Source organism: Dufourea novaeangliae, unplaced genomic scaffold, assembly GCF_001272555.1.
Source record: "Dufourea novaeangliae isolate 0120121106 unplaced genomic scaffold, ASM127255v1 scaffold89, whole genome shotgun sequence".
Classification (NCBI taxonomy): Eukaryota; Metazoa; Arthropoda; class Insecta; order Hymenoptera; family Halictidae; genus Dufourea; species Dufourea novaeangliae.
Genome location: NW_015373988.1, coordinates 5,356,662 through 5,377,695, shown reverse-complemented (window position 1 = coordinate 5,377,695; position 21,034 = coordinate 5,356,662). Strand labels below are relative to the sequence as shown.

Sequence of the window (21,034 nt, the reverse complement as noted above, 5' to 3'; positions counted from 1 at the left end):
CACGAGTGCAATCGAGCAGGTCGTTCGTTTCGACAATCCTATCCTTCCGACCGCGACCGCGACGACAACCCCCTTGGGGTTCGCCAAATTTGTAGAATCGAAATCGAAATCGGAAGCAGACAGCATGCTCCGTCTGGACCAGTTTCGAATCGACGCTATAAATTATCCCGGTAGCAGGACTATCACGCGAAACCTACGCGAACCCACCTGAAAATGTGATAGCCTGCCCCGGCCCCTACCTACTTACAGTCTAATCGTAAACATTCACACACCAGAGAGTATGCTACCTACCTACCTAGCCCTATATTTAAAAATAAATTCGCAAGACAGATTCTCACCAACACACAACACTCCACGGTTCTCAAGCATGCGCCCGCGTGCAAATTCTAGAGAGGACATCCCGGGACGCCTCCGACACCCGAACGTGATATTCAACTTGCACACTCTAATGTACGTACCATTTTCCTGAAATCGACTGGCAAAGGCTAGCATCCATTGCGAGAATAGAAAAATTGTTTAAGCAATATACGTATACTTGGTACACTTTATATCGATTACGCGTTAATTTTCTCGTCTGATAGCGAGATACTCTAAACCGGTACATATTCCATGGAAATTTTATTATAAACATTGTATAAAGCAAGGGAATATGTACGATCGATACCGGAAATTGTGCGAAATTGTTCCACGGAACAATTACAGATGAAATGTTAATTCATAGAAATTTAAACGACGCAATTCCACTGCCTAACCACACACACACACATAAGTGGAAAATACGTCGTGCATGGTAAGCTAACGCATTGCCAGTCGCATAGACATGTTATTATTATATGAAATCAAGTCATCGTTCCCCGTTGCTCTCGCCCAACCAAGTAGCACCTGGGCACGTGAAAGGGTTCGAGCAACGAACACGGAATAATTATCCTGAAAATCCTAACTAAAATAATTATTACTTTTTGCTCTTCTAACGGGCTACTTCTCTTTTATTCTTTTTCATTTCATTTTGCAATAAAAGTGACTCGACTTTGTATTAATAAAAATTGAAAATCAAAGATTGACTATTTATTAATATTGTAGAATTTAGTTATTAAGACTCTAAGCAAGACTCTGCAATTAGATAAATGACTCTATGTATTGAATAACCCTCGGGCGATCCCGTCGTCAAAGTCAATATAAGACATAACATAAGTGTAACAAACATGTCACTTTGACGCAGAAACCTACCCGTCGCGAAACGCCTTGTTGTACATGATCTGTAATATCATTTTTTTCAGTGTATCAAAATACACTACTTCATTTTTATTTATGTCTTAGAGCAACGTGGTAGTACGTATTTCTGATATAATTCAGTACAAACTGTTAATCTAGAATTGCATATTCTCAAGTAAACTGATATATTATATACTGTATTCAAATAGTAAATAAATTTAAGTTATATTCATTTAGTTATTTGTCTACAAATGACGGTATAACTGTTGAAAATAATAATTAACAGACTAATGGGTGAAATAAAATTTTATTAAATACTAATTAACATAAAAATTAACTCTAATACCAAAGGTGTCCAAATGCCGCCCACGAGTTACAAGCAATTACAAGCTTCCCCTCGTAGGTTTCCCCAACTACCGACCTCAGATTGACTCGAGCGAGTCAATCCAAGTCCCATAATCAGGGTACCTCCGGAGGGAAAGAATGCTGCTCGCAAGAGTAGATGGACACCTCTGGGCCTGCCCTTTTTTAAAGGACAGAATATAAATACTCATTCCTTCTGAGTATATACGTCGACCATACAAATATGTTTGTAGAACACTATACATGCTGGTGAAACACAGTAGTACCTTCCCTGCATTTAACGCTCACACTCCATTAAAGTGGACGTGAGTACACGCCAGTACGTCTCGGTACTCTACCCGTGTACGCAACCGTATGCGTTCTTTGCCATTGGCAACGAAAACACCGGCCACGATAACTGGAAATCACAATGCACTGTTCAATGGTCATACATGCACAACGTGTTAAATTGTTCCATAACACGCGGTTTTTCACTAGGTCGTGCATATCGATGCACAGGTGACATAACTTAATACGTCTTCTTTTTATGCACCGATACTTTATCGCGATTCCCAGTACACGTGTTCCATTATTTCATGGAACTTGCAAATACGAATGATACCTTTGTGTCTCGCGACACTGGTTCCGGGATTGAAACGTGCTGTCGCGTCTCGTGGTATTGCGCTAACTGCTATAACATGCCTATCAAAGAAGGCACCACCACGTTTTCCCCTCTATTTTAAACATACCGGTGTGGTTTCTGTTCTTTCTACTCTATATTCGAATCTACGGTTGATATTTATTTCACACGTTAACAAGTTGATTATTATTCTTTTAATCAGCTGACCGTTATTTATAGACCATTGTGAATATATTGTATTTTCTATGTTCTGCAATTTTCCTTACGTAGATCGTATTTCGTTCTACATTCATAAATGATACCAAACGACTGTATTAAAATGACTATACTGAAATTATTGCACATATCATCATCAGTGAAAATCATTTCTAGTGAAATAAATAACATACTACCACGTTCTCAATATATACTCAATTAATAAAAAAATAACAACTATTTAAACAATAGAATGATCTCTATTGAAATATCCAAGATTAATATCTCATGTTAAATTGAACACTTAAAGAAAGTACATCATAACCAATGTGATTTCATCTGTATGATGTTCGCCTTTAAGCCGAACATTAAATATTCAACTCATACTCTTTTAATACAAAATAGTTATGAATTATGTTACTAATAATAAACGCGGCGTACAAGAAGACCTTAACCTAACTAAGAAACATAACAGATCATATATTACTCGCGGATATGCAATCGTACGATTGCATATCCGTTTTCACTGTACTCGCCAAAAGCACGTATACAACCAGTCGCCCGTGCCGTTTCGGACCAATCGTCCTACGACATGATTGGGGACTGGAGGAATAAAAACATTCACTCACCCGATGACTGAAGAGCTTCCTTTAATATTCTCTCTCAACGAATCTTGAAAAATGGTGCAGCATCGCCCAAGGACATCCTCTGCAGTGTTTCTTTATGCAGCATCTGATAAATCTGAAACAAAGGAACAGAACACGTAATAACCTCTTCTCAAAACTCTTACTGTTTCAGTTGAACAGTGTAAGTAATAAAATATAAGGATACTTACAATCTCTATTTGTAGAGCTTCGCCCAAAAATCCACTTCAGTGATGCACTGACTCTACTTTCGCGAACGAGTACTTTCAAGTAGAAAAAAAATGAAAATAAAAAACTATCGCGACCGAAAATCTCAACCGGCGAACAAATGATTCTACTTTCGCGACACACAAAGCAAAGAGTGTCCCGAAACTCTGAAAATAATTTGAGATTGTACGCGACAAGCACTGACTCTAGTTCCGCGAAGACCATAAGACATCACCGGTGAGATCCTAATCGGCGCCAGTTCGCTCCGCATAAACAGAAAAAACTTCGATGTAAACAAACACTGACTCGACTCGACCGCCTTGCACGCGGCCACCAAATACTGTGGAAAAAAAAGGGGGGAAAGAAATACAATACGGCGCACGTGCACCGGCTTAGCCCTTTTATTTTTATATTTTACCAAGTGTTTTTATCATGATAATACTGTCATTCGACGATAAATATTCAAATATGAATTTAACTACGCAAAGGTACCATAATTAAAAAATATTCCAAAATAATTCTGCATTGTTTCAATATATTATATTCATTACTGATATATATTTGTTATTAATATATTATATTGAAGACATTTGTCGTTAAAGTTTAAGAATGTTCGTTATTTCTGTCTACATCGCGTACCGAATTTTATAAATATTGAGAAAATCGTTGCAAGGATTAAAGCTTCGTTATTTACTTAAGCTTCGATGAGCATCGTAAACTACGCAGCTTCTATATGTATAATTAAACTTACACCCGAAACCGTATATAAATACAAATACGATGACATCGTAATGATAAACTCGAAAAATTATTAAAAATTAAACGATTTCGCGACCGAGATCCAGTAAACTATGAGTATTTCGAATTGAAACTTCTGGAACATTCCCGTTTAAATTTCCTAATGGTCAAACAAGAAGCCATATTGAATGTTTCAATTGCGTTTGAACGCGAAATATTTCTCCAAAAAATTCTTGTTTGCTTTCAGCACAGTTAATCAGAAAATCGCGATCAAGTTTACGGTCAAAACAGTAAAAGTGTACTAAAATAAAAATATCTAGTGAAATATTAACTATTTTGTTGTAATACATCACCAGAATTCACCAATTTCTTACCAAATTGCGTCTAATGGAATTGGCATCGTTGGCGCGTTCTTTCTAGCCGGAATTCTGGAACAGAAAATAAACGTTAATACCAAGTAATTATACTAAATTAACAATGACTGAGTCACAACGAAACAATTATTGACTCAAAGAGTATCGCTAAAGATTGCAAATTAAACAAAAACTGCGTAAATACTAATTGGTACTGGGAGAGAACAGAAATCATGAAACCAGTTCACTTTATCCAGCAATACCGAGTTAATTTACGATTATTTGCATTGAATTGAATAGATACTAAACAAATGTAACGATAGAGTGGTAATGTAGATATTAATAGCATAAATAATTTAAAGTGAAAAGTAATAATACTTACTTCGCCACGAGCGAGATCACTACACGTCTAATCAGTCCAGCTTCCCTGAGACGAATGACCGTTAGGCTGGCTGACTGGCTGTCATTGGTTGATTCGGTTATGTATAAGGCCTGTGATTGGTGCGTCGGTTGGTGAAGAACGTGAGGATTGGTCGCTTTCCTGCTTGCTCAACTTTCTATTTGAACGAAATAGAATATTTACCGCCGAATTATATTTCAATATATTTTCTTATATGCACCCGAGATTAATTCAGGAGGGAATGACTATCATGAAAGGGAAACAAAGAGACACACACTATCCCCGAAAATGTGATATTCCACTTCCTAATAGATCGAAAGTATTAATTTTACTCTCGTCTTCTCGAAGTTTTCAATCCTCCAATGGTTCTCTAACGCCATCTATGATAAATATATCCTGTCAATTTGACAATGATGCCAAAGTTTATGAAATACAATACAATAGATACTACCAGTTAAATAATAGATCAAAACTATTTTTCATGAAGAAAGCTTGACTAGCTAAGCTCTAGTTGGGTCGAAGTTCATTGTTTAATTACTTCCTCACCAATTACCAGAAGGTAATTGATTGTGCGTGTTAGGATTCTTATATCACGTTATCAGATAAAAAAAATATAAAAACGAATAAAAAGGGAACGTGGGAAACGTAACATTACTAAAATCTTCATTAACGATGAAATTTAGAATAAGTTATCATATTTTATCAGTATTACAATATTCATCTTTTAAACCGCAGCATCGGATATTTTTATTCCCACCAAATCATATTGGATACACGTGTTTTGAATGGAATATATAATGCTCCATTTGTGCTAATAATACTCAGAATTCATGCTTTATCAGTAACGTCGGGTATTGGCACTGAAATGGTAAGGAGTTATGTAACCCTCCGAACGTGGGACAAAAAAGAGTATTGGATGATAGGTCTATTCTATACCTAGTCGGTGATTATACCATGTGGCATTTATTAAATCAAAAACTACAGCTTCTTTCTTGTTAACTGTGACTTATAACTTTTTTCCTCCTTTTCCACTATCGTCTGCGATGTGCAAGCAAGAGAGAGTTACTCTACCGCTACTTTCGTCCTTCGGTCTTGACTTTAGCCCTACCATAAGACCGCGCAGTCTATTATATATGTATGTCTATGGCGGGTACCCGAGATTTCGAATTGGTGTGAATGGGCTGTCGTTTGATTTTCTTGTGCCGGGGGGGTCGAGTAGGTGTATTCAAACTTCGAATAATAAACAAAAGCGAATAAATTGCAAAAATGAGTAATTCAACTATTTCCGATCAATCGCTCATGGACAAGTCTATGCGAAGTGTCTTCGGTAAGAAACGTTGTTTGCTGTACATTTATTGTTTTATTAATAAATTACGTTTTATAACCTACAAATACTCTTAATCTGGTTTTTTAACAGTCGGGAATATCCCGTACGAGGCCACAGAGGAGAATTTGAAGGATATTTTCAGTGAAGTTGGACCAGTGCTTTCTTTCAAGTAAATCTATTTTATGTCTACACATTGCAATTTACTGTAAATATTTTTTATCTGATAATCATGCTTGTCACATTATTAAGAGATAATTTTATCAAAAATACGGGGTACTATAAACACATTTTTAGTAAATAATTCGTTTCTACATAAATCAAAGTATCTGATCCAAATTATTTTTACTCATCTTCAATTGGTGGTTTTATATTTAACAACAAAAAATTGTTTGGTTAACATAGTACAGCTATCAATAAAGTTCACTGTAACCTTAACTCGTGTGATTTTAATTTGTTTCAAAAAGATTGGTCTTCGATCGAGAAACTGGAAAGCCTAAGGGATATGGCTTTTGTGAATATAAAGACCAAGAGACAGCGCTTAGTGCTATGAGAAATTTGAACGGTTATGAAATTGGTGGAAGAACACTACGTGTCGACAATGCATGCACAGAGAAAAGTCGGATGGAGATGCAAAGTCTTCTTCAAGGGCAAAACACTGAAAATCCATATGGGGAGGCAGTGCAAGCCGATAAAGCTCCAGAAGCTATAAGCAAAGCCGTTGCATCTCTGCCACCAGAGCAGATGTTCGAACTCATGAAACAAATGAAGCTTTGTGTACAAAACAATCCAAATGAGGCACGCCAAATGCTGCTTCAAAACCCTCAACTGGCATATGCATTGCTGCAAGCACAGGTAGTGATGAGAATAGTGGACCCTCATACAGCTGTTAATATGTTACATAAAGCAAATCCAATTCCAAGTGTATTAACACCTGCTGAAAAACCAGCTGCTCATCCTATTGTACCAAGAATAGAAGAACCATGGGCTCCTTCACGACCAGCAGCAGTGACAAATCCTCCTGCCCCAATTTTTGCAGGTAAGAATAGGAGGCATAGATATTATGTAAGATATTTAAAATTCAAGCTCTTATTTTATTTTTTATACTACCACAGGACAAGATGTCGATTTACGTACATTAGATAGACAAATGGATCCACGTTTAGCTAGAATGGATCAAGATCTAAGAGGATCCCAAGTACAACCAACACCTGTTAGTGCGCCTCCACCTGTAGTTGCTAGTACTGATCTTAGAGGCCTAACTACATTTAATATACCAGACAAGTTAGTATCAATTTTATAATGTTCATTACAATTCATTAGATAATATTACAATTAAAAAATAAATCGTATTTTACAGCACTCTTCCTGTTGAAGGAGTTGAGAGGTTTCATAATTACTTCAAATATTTTCAAATCATTGTACTTAACCCTTTGACTGCGGCGCACTCTCGCACGGAACCATCAATATATACGGACTGATATGCGCATATCAGTCGCTAAAAAAAAATCTAAATTCTATGTTAGATCAGTTTAGTAAAACAGTAAATATGTAATAGTAAGACAAATTTAGAGGACGTATGTATACGCCTTTCGCATATATTGATAAATCTGTGAGGGCGTATATACACGCCTTTCGTATGTATTGATAAATCTGTGAGGGCGTATATATACGCCTTTCGTAGTCAAAGGGTTAAGGTTTTTTTAAATTATGTTCTTTTTCAGCTTTTGTCGTGATCCAAGAACGGATAGATTCGGTAGGGATCCAAGGGATCCTAGAGACCCGAGAATGCCTCTTGATCCTAGAATTACAAAAGCGAATCGTACGTTTTCAAACTACCAGTATATGAGTTTATTATGTTCAGAATTAATTATTTGATTTTTATTTTGCGACCAGTAATCTAAAAAATGACAACCAAATTATCATTTAGCCTCCAATTTTTCAGCGCCAACACCAGTTGCTCCACCGGTAATACCAAGACCTGTTGCTGCGCCTACTGTTCAATCTTCAAGTGTTGGAGCAGCAAATGTTGCGGCTGTTGCTAGTTCACTTACGACCGCCACTACATCCGCAACATCCCGACTCATGGCAGGTATGCCTTCTGCAGGAAATATACCCAGTGGAGCATCAGATCAGGAAAAGGTATGGATTAACATATCACGTCTGTATGTATAATATATTAGTCAGTTTTATATAAAAATATAACAAATATTACGTAGTTCTATAAGCATGATATTTGAATGAACATAAAAGTAAATAAGTAATCTATCTTGTTACAGGCGGCCTTGATAATGCAAGTGCTGCAATTATCTGACGAACAAATAGCTATGCTACCACCTGAACAGAGACAAAGTATTTTAGTACTTAAAGAACAAATCGCTAAAAGCACGCAACGTTAATGTGTAATCCCATTGTCAATTTATAAATTTTTTAAAGTAACTGCTGCTTTCTATCAGCATATACAAGTAATAAACCAAAAACTTAGTAATACCACAATATTACAATTGTACATGGGAATCAATTTGACACTAATGTAATATCATGAACATTAAAATAATAAACTATTGACTAATATTTTTAAGTGATGCTGTTTGACAATCTTTTATTCGTTTAAAAATGCCTTCTTGGATGAGTGAACCATAAATAAGTTCTTCACGATCCTCGTTTTCATACAATTCAATATACATGAAGTCATTATCAATTTTCTGAAACAATCAATTTTAATAATTAGAACATGGTAAATATACATATATCGCATGGAAGAACAATGGATGATGCAATGCATATATTTACTTACTTTAATTGTAGCTACAACACGTCTATTGTACATTTCTTTTAATCGGGGTAACAGAGAATCCTTATTTGCTGAGGAAGCGACCTCTATGTTCCATAATTTACATTTAATTGCTAAAACTGGTACGTCCATCCATTCTTTTTTTAAGGCATGTAATTCGCATCTTTTATGTAAGTACAAAAGACAGAATTAATAATATAATACTGAATTAAGTTGTTTATAGTTTCTTTATACAATGTCTAACTTTAAAATTTAATTAATCTTAAACATACCGATGTTCCAAAAGCATTTTTAAGCAGATTAGCGTTAACTATTTTATGGAAGTACCACTTACTGTTCAGTGTTTACTGTTCTGTATTCATCGTTTCCATAGTCCACGTATAACAATTTAATTTCAACGTCAGTTGTACCAGCAGCAGGTTCAGTCTCGACAATCAAACATCTGTACCATACACCGTCACTGAACTTCGCACAACATGGCGTGTCTGTACAAAAATTAGATTCACTGAACCTTATATGTAATTACATGAACATATAATTACATAAATAAATTGTTTACGAAATTAGTTTGTCATTAGAGATAGTTTTATACTTTTGTTAATGAATAATACTCACTGGGAGCAATGTATGTAATCATGGGTTGCTTACAAGCGTTTTCTTGCAAATCACTCATTAGAAGCTGATACTGTTCATAGTATGTAGTCAAAGTCTAAAAAAGAAAGAGTATCAGATATATTATACCTAGTTAGAAAACTATAAAGCAAGTAATTAAAAAATAAGTAAAAAATCTTTTATTGTATACCGTTGAGTGTGCATTTTCCTTCAACTGAGCATGGAACTTTGTAGCAGTAATACTGCAGCATAGTTCTATTTCGATGTATTCTATATCTTGGGGAATATCGATTACTTTATAATTGATTGAAAGATTCTCCTCAGAAACAATGTGAGGCGTAGATGTAACTATGTCAGTTTTGCTTTTACACCAGGAAAAATTTTCTTCGTGATCAGTCATAGCACAGCTACCACTTTCATTCAGCGCATTCGTGTGTTGCATTAACACAGAATATCCACTGATAACTTCGTCTTTTGCCACATTTTCTATTTCTTCGTCTGAATAAATGAATTTTGAGTTTTCAATAATTACATCCGGCGTGTCTGTCGTGGATGTGTCCCTTCCTGACAAATTGTTTTCGATTTCCAGTTTAATATTCATATTCCACTCGTTGACTAGAAATGTAATTAAATCCATTGTCTGACTACAATGTTCATTTGGGAATATTGTTACAGAAATCTGAAAATATGTACGTAAACAAAAGGATCAGAATATTTTTTAATGATTAAATAATTTTATAAATTTGTCTGATACATATATTCACAGTTAGTTAAAGAAACTGTTTAACCAAGCGTAATAAGAACCGTGTAATAATTATTCGCTGTAGCGCCACACATTTACGAAAGAACTTTTTAATCGTCTTTTATGCGATTACAAAAGCAAATATATACTACTTTCGTAAATAAATTGAGTATTAAATTAATAATTGTTAATTGTTGTTGTTCTCAAAGTATTTTATTAACTTAAAAGAATACTTACAACATAGAACAAATCAGTTGCATCTAAGATCGACACTTCGCAATTCTTATCAATAAGAAGACCATGTATTTTATCTAAATCTTCCGTTGTCCATTTTCCAGTTTTGTTATTCTGCCAGAAACATCAATTTAAAAAATGTTAATGAATTTTAGTTGAGTATATGTACATATAGTGTGTTTTATATAATACACACGTTACTGCATAAACAGTGGATTGAAATCACATAAAACGTTTACCGGATTTAGTCCGTAAATTAAACATTTAGTACATTGTATTGGTATGTTTTCTAAGATCACTTTCTTCTTCAAAGTACCAATGGAGCACTCTTCAACATTACCATAATCGACAAATTCCACCTATGATATAAAAGTTCGTAACATCAAAACGGATTGTGCGAAGATTATTGTATGTTTAGAGGACAATTAAAAATGTTTACCTCAAATATATCATTTCCCAAAACTTTCACTACTTTTCCCCGGTACCATTTTTGATTTGCATGATACTGAGCGATGCACATGTCTCCCGCAGCCCATACAATATCGCATGACTCGACTGCACAATTATTGTATAGATCTTGCAGTTTTGTTTCTATGCTATGTAGTGTTTTGGTATCTGAGAAAAATAGAAATGATCACGACATATTATATATTTATATAAGTACTAACTATAACTGTATTACCAGTATAATCATTTATCGTGAAATCATTAAGGTATACGTACTTTGTTCTATGGAGTGCAGATATAAAAAACCATCATGGTCCAAATATGTAGGTACAGCAGAAAACACATCTTTTAGTATTGGCTCCGCTGGTAACCACGACGATAACTTTGGTAACGTTGGCATGTTGTCAAATATTTCTTCCGAACTGTATTCTTCACTATCGGAATTCGAATTCGAATATTCCAACAATATTTTTGAATCCATATTAATGCCTGCTTCGGCAACAGCACCATCCCCATTGTTTATTTTAAACCATTTTACGTTTGATTCGCTTTTCAACAGTCTTTCTGATTTTTTTATGGCAAGCCGCTTTAGCTCAACTGCTACGATTTTATCACGTTTCTTCGCATATCTAAGAGTTTTTAGAAATATTAAAGATTTAAAATACAAGAAAGTGAATGGGAATATAATATTCGTTTTAGGGATTTTGCTAACTGTTACGTACTCTTTTACAGGTAAAGCAAGACCCTTGTCAACCAACATTCTATTAACAGAATTAATTTCTATTCTGGTCGGTGCTAGTGGACCGTCCATCTTCTTCTGTTTTATCCAAAGCTCCACTGGAATCGCGGAATTCTCCACGTCTTCATCTTCCTACATGATAAAAACAACGTAAATCAATTATATAAAACAAGATTGTGCTGTTTCAATTAAAAGAAACTAAAGTTCTAGAATATTACTAAATAATAGAAATTATAAATACTGAAAGTATTTAAAGAACTGAAGTGATACCGAATAATATAAATACTGAGAAATCAAAATTTGATTATCATACAGTGAGAAATGCTTACAAGCTTTGATATATAAAATCTGCAGTTTTGATTCTTGTCTATAATTTCATGTAATGCCTGGCAAGACGACGACGGCCAACTTGATGATCCTCCGCACGGTAATATGCCGGATAATTTGATTTTAAAAACGGAAGTGGGTATTTTGAAAAACGGTGGATACAATGCTTGTATGTCATTTATCGATACAGTTTCCTCGACTCCAATGTCGTATAAAAATACGACTACATTGCCCTTCGTGTTTATCTCGACGATTTTACCTCGGTAATACATGCTGTTATTCGCTGAATAGACTGCGCAAACAGCATCCATGTTCCAGACTTCCTGTTTCGTGGAACGATACTTGTTATAAAATTCTTGTATCTGTTTCATCATTTCTTCGATGCCTGTCTGTTCGCACATGGCATCGGACACGTAAATACAGTCCGGAGACCGGACTTGGTGGACCAGAACATGCACTTTAAACGGATCCTCAGTTTCTTCCGATGTGCTTCTTGTACTTGTATTTAATATTGTATGCGATTCTGCAGACGCAATACGTTCCACCTGTTCTATTGGTTCTTCCGACTCTGTTGGCTCTTTCATATTATTAATAGCTCTTCTATGTTTCTGTCTTCTATTCCGACTCTTTCCTCCCGTGTTCGCATTACGGGGACTAGTACACCACAGAAACAAATATATTATTACTGATATGGTATTATAAATGACACAAAAATGAAATAAATATATATATTTACCTTGGTCTTGTGTTCAGTGCAAAACCATTCTTTATTAATAAATAGGCAACATTAGTTTTGTCATGCCTATACATAACGACATTATACGTATCGCCAGACTTGTCGAAAGCGACAATTTTATAAGGCTTTGTTGAATGCATGAGGCATTTCTTTAGAAATTCAATTGCCTCTAATCGCCATTGATCCCAGTTCCCGTACGGGGGTTTGATGTTCCTCAACGAGACTCTTATTGCCTGATGTAAACAGGAAATATTGGCAATTAGATGAATAAATAAAAGAAACATGGTCATGAATGAAAACGATTAGATTTAGACTGAGAAAGAAATTCAAGGATAGAAGATGTATAAAAGTGAATGCAAAAGTATTTAGAACAGGTGTCGATGCATGTGGTAAGGATGTGTATAAATAACGAAGAATGTGAAATTTATTGGTGATTGAAAACAATGTGCTTTCTTATAATCATATATCCATTAATTAACGAGAGAACTCACCTGAGTTTTGCAACTCATATACTTCTTTGGCAGGGCTCTTATTGCATTATAATTAAACATTAGCGTGTATCCTAAGTCAACGAAAAAAACTTGCACTGAGATTTCAGTAACGTCAGTTATTATACCTCTGTGCCAACGTTTATCAACGCCAGGCGCTGCACACGGTAGATCTGTAGGAAAATTAATACGCATAATTGGTATGAATCTTTTTAAACTAACGCTTATGTTAATCCTTGCGGAATAGGATCTATGCGTTTAATGTAGGTTTACGCGTAAAGTCCCATTTCAGATATATTACCTTTATGAGGCACAGGAATGTATTCAGTGGAAGATAAATTGTGCTCGTAGGTTTCCGTCAGCTCACGTATCATTTTGCAATGGTACGACCTATTTGAGTGGATCTGTGTAACATAAATATCCCTTTACATACATCTACCAGCCATACTTGTCTCAGACTTAAACATTTCTTTTCTAAAAGTATACACTTGACTAAAGAATATTAGTTAAGACATTAAGACTTTATCGGTTAGCTTTCTACAGAATAAAGAGTTACATTAAGTAAACCATTTGAAACCAATACAATCGTCTTACTTTCTGAACGTATATGCAATCAGGAGATTCAACGAACAAAACTTCAACATCTATATAGCTTTCTAACTCGAGCTGTTCCTTGTAATACTTTGTCGTGGAATCAGGATTCATTCTCTGCGAGGAGAAAATTCATAATATACTTTAATGGTTTCGAATGAACAAAATGTGGATGATTACAACTAATGCGCAATTTACCATCAATGTATTTGATGAAACGCAGGTTGCGTATTTCATGTAGGTTAACGAGTCCTTTACAGGTATTAATCCTGAGTCTTTCGAGGACACGGCGCAGAGGTCAACGTAAAAAGTGTCACCGGTTCTCATCATTACACACATCGAGACCATGGTGTTTCTGTAACAGTAATTCGTCTGTGAAAATTTAGAGAACTTCCCGATTACGGTGCCTGAGACTTCAGAAGCACATATAGAATAAAATCAACTTCTATTAGCACTGATAGAAATCAGGGGAACGAAAAACATTCCGTTATACCAATTGTTGTACCGAGCATAAATCTCTATTACCTATGAGTTAATCGATAACTTCTTTCACAGGTAAGAAAAATTCATGTCACCTGCCCTCGATCAAATAGCAAATAAATGAAATCTATTCAACATAATAACGCAATAGACATCGTATGCCCATTGTAAATTAACAACAAAAGAAAGAAATTTAAAAAGAAAGAATGGAAGAAATTTGTCACCAGATTTCATGCATTTATGCATATAGTATAGACGATTCTTTAGATAACTATAAATACAGTGAACCGTTAAATAAAGTTTAATTAGGTTTTTATTTTATATGTAACTTGACAGATTCTGTCGCAGAGTAAACAATGTTTCTTTAATTCCAGTTTCTGTAAGTCTATTATATGGCTCTCAATCTAATATTTCTTAAAACAAATAAATAAAGAATAATTGTAACATTAATAACCGAGTGAAGCGATATCAACGGTAGCAATGAATAATAATAGAATGCTTTAATATTCTGGTTACACGTTTAACGAAAAAATGAAAACAATATTAATTACAATTTTCTAGTTGACACCCAGATTAGTTAAGTTGCCTATTGTTAATTACAATTTAACTTCAAAGTGTCCCGAACAAGAAAGATCTCTACGCATCACCCAGTTTCATTCTTTCTACTCCGATGTTCCCTGTGAATCGAAAACTTACGTGCACACCAGTTTTTTGAACGCCTCAGTAGCATCGGGATGCCATGCACCACCGTTCGGGACAACATCGAATAATGTGCACCTAAGGGCCATTCCCGAATGCATCGAGAAAGTTGGTATAATGTTTCGCATTCTGGATAACGGTACGTTCTCTTCGTTCATTCCGTAATCCACAAAGAACACGGTGTACCTCTCGTCCTTGTTAGGATCGGTTCTTTTATTGACAACACGTGCACGGTACCAATTTCGGTCTCTGGAACACTGCACGACATACGAACCATCTACGAAGCAACATTAATAATCTTAAACTAAACATTCCTACAAATATTCCGAAAATATTCCCACGTGATTTTGTGCAGCTTCAATGCAATGAATAATAAATGAAGATTTTCCATACTTAACGTCACTTCTGTGGGTATAATGCCCGATGTGTTGGCCAGCATCGCCAACTCTTTGGTGAGCTCCGCTAATTTATTCTGGTGCTGTATCAATTGTACATAAAAACATGATGGATCGATGACGTGAGTGACGCGGACCATCTCAGAGACACCTTAAAATCGATAAAATTCATGAGAAACACGCCTACAGTAAGTAAACGTATATCTGGACCCCAGAGCCAGAGTGTATTAAATCCACTTTTTTCAAAAATAACGTTTTACATGTTTTCCGTATCAAATATTTCACTCTTTTCGACGGTAAAATTTATTTCGTTCTAAGTCGTCTAGTTATTAATACAATAGTCTAAAAGTGATATTAAGTTTAAATTTCGTTCCGAGTCAAAAGAGGGTGAAATCCATCACACAGGGGAATTAAAGCAAAGTTTACCATTTCTACATACAGAGACTTGCCCTAAATCCATTCAATAATTGAAAGATGGCAATTGTTTCTCGTTCAATTCTTACCGAACGGTTAAAAAATTACAAGGCTTTCGCTCCTTTGACTTGCTCTTCTCTAAAGTATGAAAAGTGTGACTTATTCTGGTTCTGGGGTCCAGATATACTTCTTGTCATAATTGAGAATAACTTCGTAATTTTTATTTGTCCACCCGCAATATACAACTCGAAGTTTCATTGTTAAAATCATTCTTTCAGAATATTGATTAAAATTATCTGTTCCCTAGGTCATCGATGAAAATTTGCTCGTTCGTTAAAGACTAAATTAATGGGATCGCGTAGGGACCTAAAAGTGTTCTTCTTAACGGGTTATAATTTTAGTTGAGCATTTTTACATACCCACAGAAGGATGATTATCGTTAGTTCGCGGCGCGATGGCCACCGCCGACGTCGCTTTCATTCCTGCGGACTTATCTCGCAATCCTGCAATAGTGACGTAAAAAAAAAAAACGGGGAATTAATAATTCGTCGTCAAGATAAACCCAGATAGTACATGACGCCTTGAAGACGGCCATTTTACGGCTATTTTAGGTCTAAGGCGTCTTTAAGCCGTCTTCAAGGCGTCATGCGCTATCTGGGAATTGTTCGGCGGCTTTTACGCATTTCATTATACGTGTAGCCGGGATTTCTAATCGTACACGTATAAAAATTAATATTACTCAGAATGCTGATCTCCTCCGTGAGCGGCTCGATCTCGTAATCGTCCGGCAACAATTCCGTTCGTTGCAAACTGAAATTGGACGCTGCTGGCACGTGTATGGTACAGTGCTTCTCCAGAGTGTTCACGATGGTCTGGTCGATATTGAATCTGCGAACAGATTTTTTTCTCCAGATCGAAAATCCACATCGAAGATCCCACGATACTTACGCGATAAACGATAATCAATATAATAATTTACTTGCTAATTAATCGATCCTCAGAACCGATTTCAATGACCTTGAAATATGTTCTCAGGGCCATTATTCTGAATAACTTTTCCCTGTACATATAATAGGCGGTCTCTCTTAGTTTCCAAGATATTCGCGAAAAACTGCTCCTACCGGTGCATTGAATTTCGTCTACACGTATATGTTCATGGCAATGTGGGGTGACCGCTTACGTACTGTTTCCATAAACACATCACATCAGCTGGCAAACAACGGTGGAACTTAAAAATCACACTTGACCGATTTCAGTGATTTTGAATATTCAAATCAGTATGTTTGGAACAGTATGTTTTTTTTTGTTTGTTTTTTAACTAGCTCTGACTTACTCAAATCAGCATAATGCTTCGAACAATATTTTTTTGTTTTTAACTAGTTCTAACTTGAGTAGTCAAGTCAGTACAGTGCTTTGAAGAGTATTTTTAGTTTTTCGCGAATATCTCGAAACGTAAATGGAACGCAATTCGGAGCTCTAACCGAACGAAAATCGAATGTCAGCGTGATTCTGCCAGAAATGAAGCGATAAATCAAAGATGGCGCCCGTGGCTGAAGGAAATCGTCATTTTCAGACAATATTTCTCGTATTCGGATTGTACCGTGTTCGTTTAATGTTAATGTGAGTCGCGATAACGGCTTATGGGATCCTCATCGAAAAGCTAATAAATCGAACATTTATCGTGGAAATATGATTTATCTTCGTTAAACGATATACTGTTTGCTCTGGTTTACTGAATACGCGGTCGGGACGTTTTTGTTTAAAAAATTTAAAAAAAAAAAAAAAAAGAGAAAGAAAGAACAAACGAAAAAGAGGTGAAAACATTTCAAAGCTGTTTCGTAACGTGAATAGTAGGCACATTTCACTTTAATTAATTACTCCAGCATCTTCCTCTTTCTCTCCCCATCTCGCTCATTCACTTTTCGTTTGGACATCTGTAAGCTGCTTACGGATATAAACGACAGAGGATTTGTCTGACTCTGTACCATCGTCGGTGCCGGGGAAAATAAATTGTTCAATACGCACTGGAGATTTTGATTTATCAAAAGCTTTAGTTTTTACTGCGCCGAAATACTCTGCGTTTTCCCGTACGCTTCGAGGCCTTTCGGCTTTTCGCCCGCCATATTGTTTTTCGACCAGGTGTAACCGATGATTCCGCGACAGTTCGCGATAAACAATACGCATCGTTGCGTTACCGATGTCATATGGAATTATCAATACATTTTGTTTATTGATTCGTGCGACATGGTGACTGCGATCAAATTATCGATATTATATTAAAACTAGAGTGATTTACATTAAGAGCTTTTGAAATTTAGTTCAAAAAGTTTGAGTTTCAATAAAGACTGTTTTAGGAAAATTATAAAATTATTCGTCGGAACACCAGAATTGTTTTATTTTGCCTGCCACGGACAATGTAGTGTAATTGAAATTGCGAGGTACAAAGACATACGTGTTTGAAGTACACCTGAACACCTGGGACATTTCCACGGTTATTAAACGAAACTCTAGTACCATCTTTAAATTAGCGTAAATAAAAAATTGCACAAGAACATAATTTCATTTGGTAAAATGTAAAACGAGAAGATAGTGGTAATGCCAGTTATCTGCATTTTCTGCAGTACACGCTGCCTCTACATTTCCCGACAGTAATTATATCAATTCTGCTTATAAAAGTTGTGGGTGAGTGTTCTCGACAATATTTATCGAAATATCACTCGTACTTCAATTGTACGTTGAAGTTGCCCAAAGGAAAGTAAAAGGAATACACACCGCGCAACTGGTTAATAACTTTATTATAAAATGAGTGTGCCAATTATAAACTGTTCAAGAGAATCGTATCGAACTGATACGTCCGGTGGTTGACGTGAATCTCTCGTTCACGACGCAGGAAAATTCGCTCCACCCGTAGGAAACTAAAAGGTGGGGCATTGGGCCCTACCAACGCAAATGCTAAGACGCTTTCCCAGCCCACGCAACGCCTACAAAACCCAAAAGAGGGGATGCGCCAGACAACTTGGAGTCAGAGGAATAACAAGAGTAGCGCCAGGATGGCTACACAGAAGACCCTTGGTTCTCCAATATCGAACTCCGGGCCTTACGCTATGCATGGCTAGGTTTACGTTATGTCAAGTGCCATCGATAACGGTACGGTCAGGACAACTTTCCCAGGAAATCTCCTGCTGTACTTGAGTCTTCAACAATAAATTTAAGCAAAAGGCACCAGTTGACTCTCAAAATAACATTTCTTAAATTACGATGGCCTAAACATCAGCTCGTCTCAACAAAAGTAGTTCCCAGTTCCTTGCCGTAGTAACAAACAATTTCGAAGATGTTAGTTTCAATTAAGGATCTCGAGGATCCCCATGTTTGTTGCGCCCTTTTACTGAAGTGCGGATCAATGTTAATTCATAAACGCTAATATTAAATAATTATTGCTGCAGTTGAGATGACTTACAGTATGAAATTGTTTGTTTGTCTTAATATCCTGGAATAACTATTAGTGGGTGTAATGCAAATATCGAATTTATTACAGGAGAAATTGTGTTTTTATACTTTAATATTTCAGGTATTTGCATAACAAAAAAATTATTAATTTAAACAATGTAAATAAAAAATTGATAGTTCTGTTTTAAATAAAGAAAATGTCGCTTACCTAATTTCTTTCTCGTCCGAATTAGAGGTGATTACCAAATGACAAGGGATGTCGGCTAACTTCTGCAAGTTCCGTATCACTTGCTGAATATCTATTTTGTCCAGGTTTTCTGTAATCGAACCTATCACCTAAAACAGGAGATTAGCAATAATTAACCCTTGATTTTCCGTATTTCAAATATTGTTAAAAAAATGTTCATATTCACTTTCGACAAAGATCAAGATTTAAGATTGGTATGATTCAATATATCAGCTGTACCAATAAGTAAATCGCTAGTTTCAAAATGGTGACACTACATTTTCGATTCGGAATATCTTTCTAATCATCTGTTTAGTCAAAATAGCGGGGAATGGTGTGAGAACAAATGATTAATATTATTGAATTAGGCTGGGTACTTGAATTATTTCGAAATTGATATAGAGTTTTACAAAAAATAGTGAACTACTTAATAATACATAGCCCTAGTATTTCAAAGTTGACAATTTTCCTTGAATGTAAAAGTGAATTAATTCTAATTGTACTTTCTGTTTTAAATATTTATTAACATCAGACAAGCTACTGTCAATATATGAATTAAAATTAACCGTCAAGGGAAGACTTTCGCGCGTCGCGTCAGCTCATTTCAATGACTGTTGGCTGTTCATAATAATTTCATTATGAAAATTCGTACCCGCCCCTGTCATGTACACCGACTGTAGCTCACAGGGGAAAGATTTTAAATCAGGAACGTTTTATGACACGGGGGAAATTGGCAGTGTCATCTAATTTTCCTCGAATTACCATCGTTGGTTAAATTGTATTTATCAAAAATATTCTATGTTTCTACGTGAATTTAAAAGCAATTCTACATTTTATGATTAAAAAGAAAAATAGCATAAAGAATTCATATCATTAATTCTACCCACATCCTTGCTTTCTTACTTTAGAATAAATCAAGATTCATTCTTTCAAGTAAACTTCTTTAAATGCTCGGAATTTGGGATCGACGCCAAGCACTTAACGAATCTCGGATGAGATTTTATAATAATTTCCACAAGGTACGCTTAAATTGTACTCACCACAAGCGCAGATTGCAAACGATCCTCGTGTTCCCTCAGCTGCTGCGAGATCTCGTCGATATTTTTGTTCCATGAATCGTGCCGCTTGTGGAGCGAGTCGATGATTTTTCGCTCGACATTTTGGAGAACGCCGTGCAGGTAAGCGAAATGCTGCGTAATGCTTCCTTCTAGACAGTCGGTATTCTGTGTTTCGTTCGGATACATGGCAGTCGTCTTTAATTTCTGAAACATAATGAAAAATAATCATGTGATTAAAAGAACCGATTAAAACACATACATTCATGTCCCTAAATTATCAACTTTTCTTTCTCAGAGTATAAGAAGATAACGAAATTACTCGATCGTACGTGAAATTTACAATGTTTTTCTTTTATTATCATTTTTTTTAATCCCCAGTTACAACAGACCGCAGATTTAATCTTTATAACAAATTAAATCTTTAATGAAATTTACTGCACCCTCCATTTTCTGCTTATTCCTGCGCAACCATTCATCGAAGTCTCCAAACGGCTCTATTAAATTCGTAACTGTTAAAAATTATTCCAGGAAAATTCCAATCTACATAAAC

At 35.7% G+C, this 21,034-nt stretch overlaps 2 protein-coding genes across 4 annotated transcripts; one reads left to right on the top strand and one right to left on the bottom strand.

The window, feature by feature from the left end:
- The first annotated feature begins 5,936 nt into the window (after nt 1-5,936).
- On the top strand, nt 5,937-8,543 carry LOC107187533 (cleavage stimulation factor subunit 2). 3 transcript variants are annotated; one of them, XM_015575654.1, is made up of 8 exons: nt 5,937-6,058; nt 6,149-6,227; nt 6,523-7,094; nt 7,171-7,339; nt 7,416-7,442; nt 7,780-7,877; nt 8,001-8,197; nt 8,335-8,543. In XM_015575654.1, exons 1-8 carry the CDS (start codon nt 5,998-6,000, stop codon nt 8,452-8,454), a joined length of 1,323 nt encoding a protein of 440 aa, XP_015431140.1. In that variant the 5' UTR covers nt 5,937-5,997; the 3' UTR covers nt 8,455-8,543. The 3 variants fall into 3 exon arrangements, with proteins under 3 accessions (XP_015431140.1, XP_015431138.1, XP_015431141.1); XM_015575652.1 differs by having other exon boundaries at nt 7,986-8,197; XM_015575655.1 differs by lacking the exon at nt 7,416-7,442 and having other exon boundaries at nt 7,986-8,197.
- A 73-nt stretch (nt 8,544-8,616) lies between these two features.
- Nucleotides 8,617-20,682, bottom strand: LOC107187469 (RING finger protein 17-like). Its single transcript, XM_015575574.1, has 22 exons — nt 20,467-20,682; nt 19,409-19,536; nt 16,493-16,641; nt 16,173-16,256; nt 15,338-15,490; nt 14,942-15,221; nt 13,964-14,120; nt 13,769-13,882; nt 13,476-13,578; nt 13,178-13,347; nt 12,687-12,919; nt 11,953-12,604; nt 11,607-11,755; nt 11,161-11,513; nt 10,877-11,052; nt 10,677-10,796; nt 10,441-10,551; nt 9,652-10,140; nt 9,465-9,558; nt 9,184-9,334; nt 8,853-9,012; nt 8,617-8,760 (listed from the first exon to the last, which is right to left on the bottom strand). Exons 1-22 carry the CDS (start codon nt 20,668-20,670, stop codon nt 8,617-8,619), a joined length of 4,374 nt encoding a protein of 1,457 aa, XP_015431060.1. The 5' UTR covers nt 20,671-20,682.
- Nucleotides 20,683-21,034: the final 352 nt, after the last annotated feature.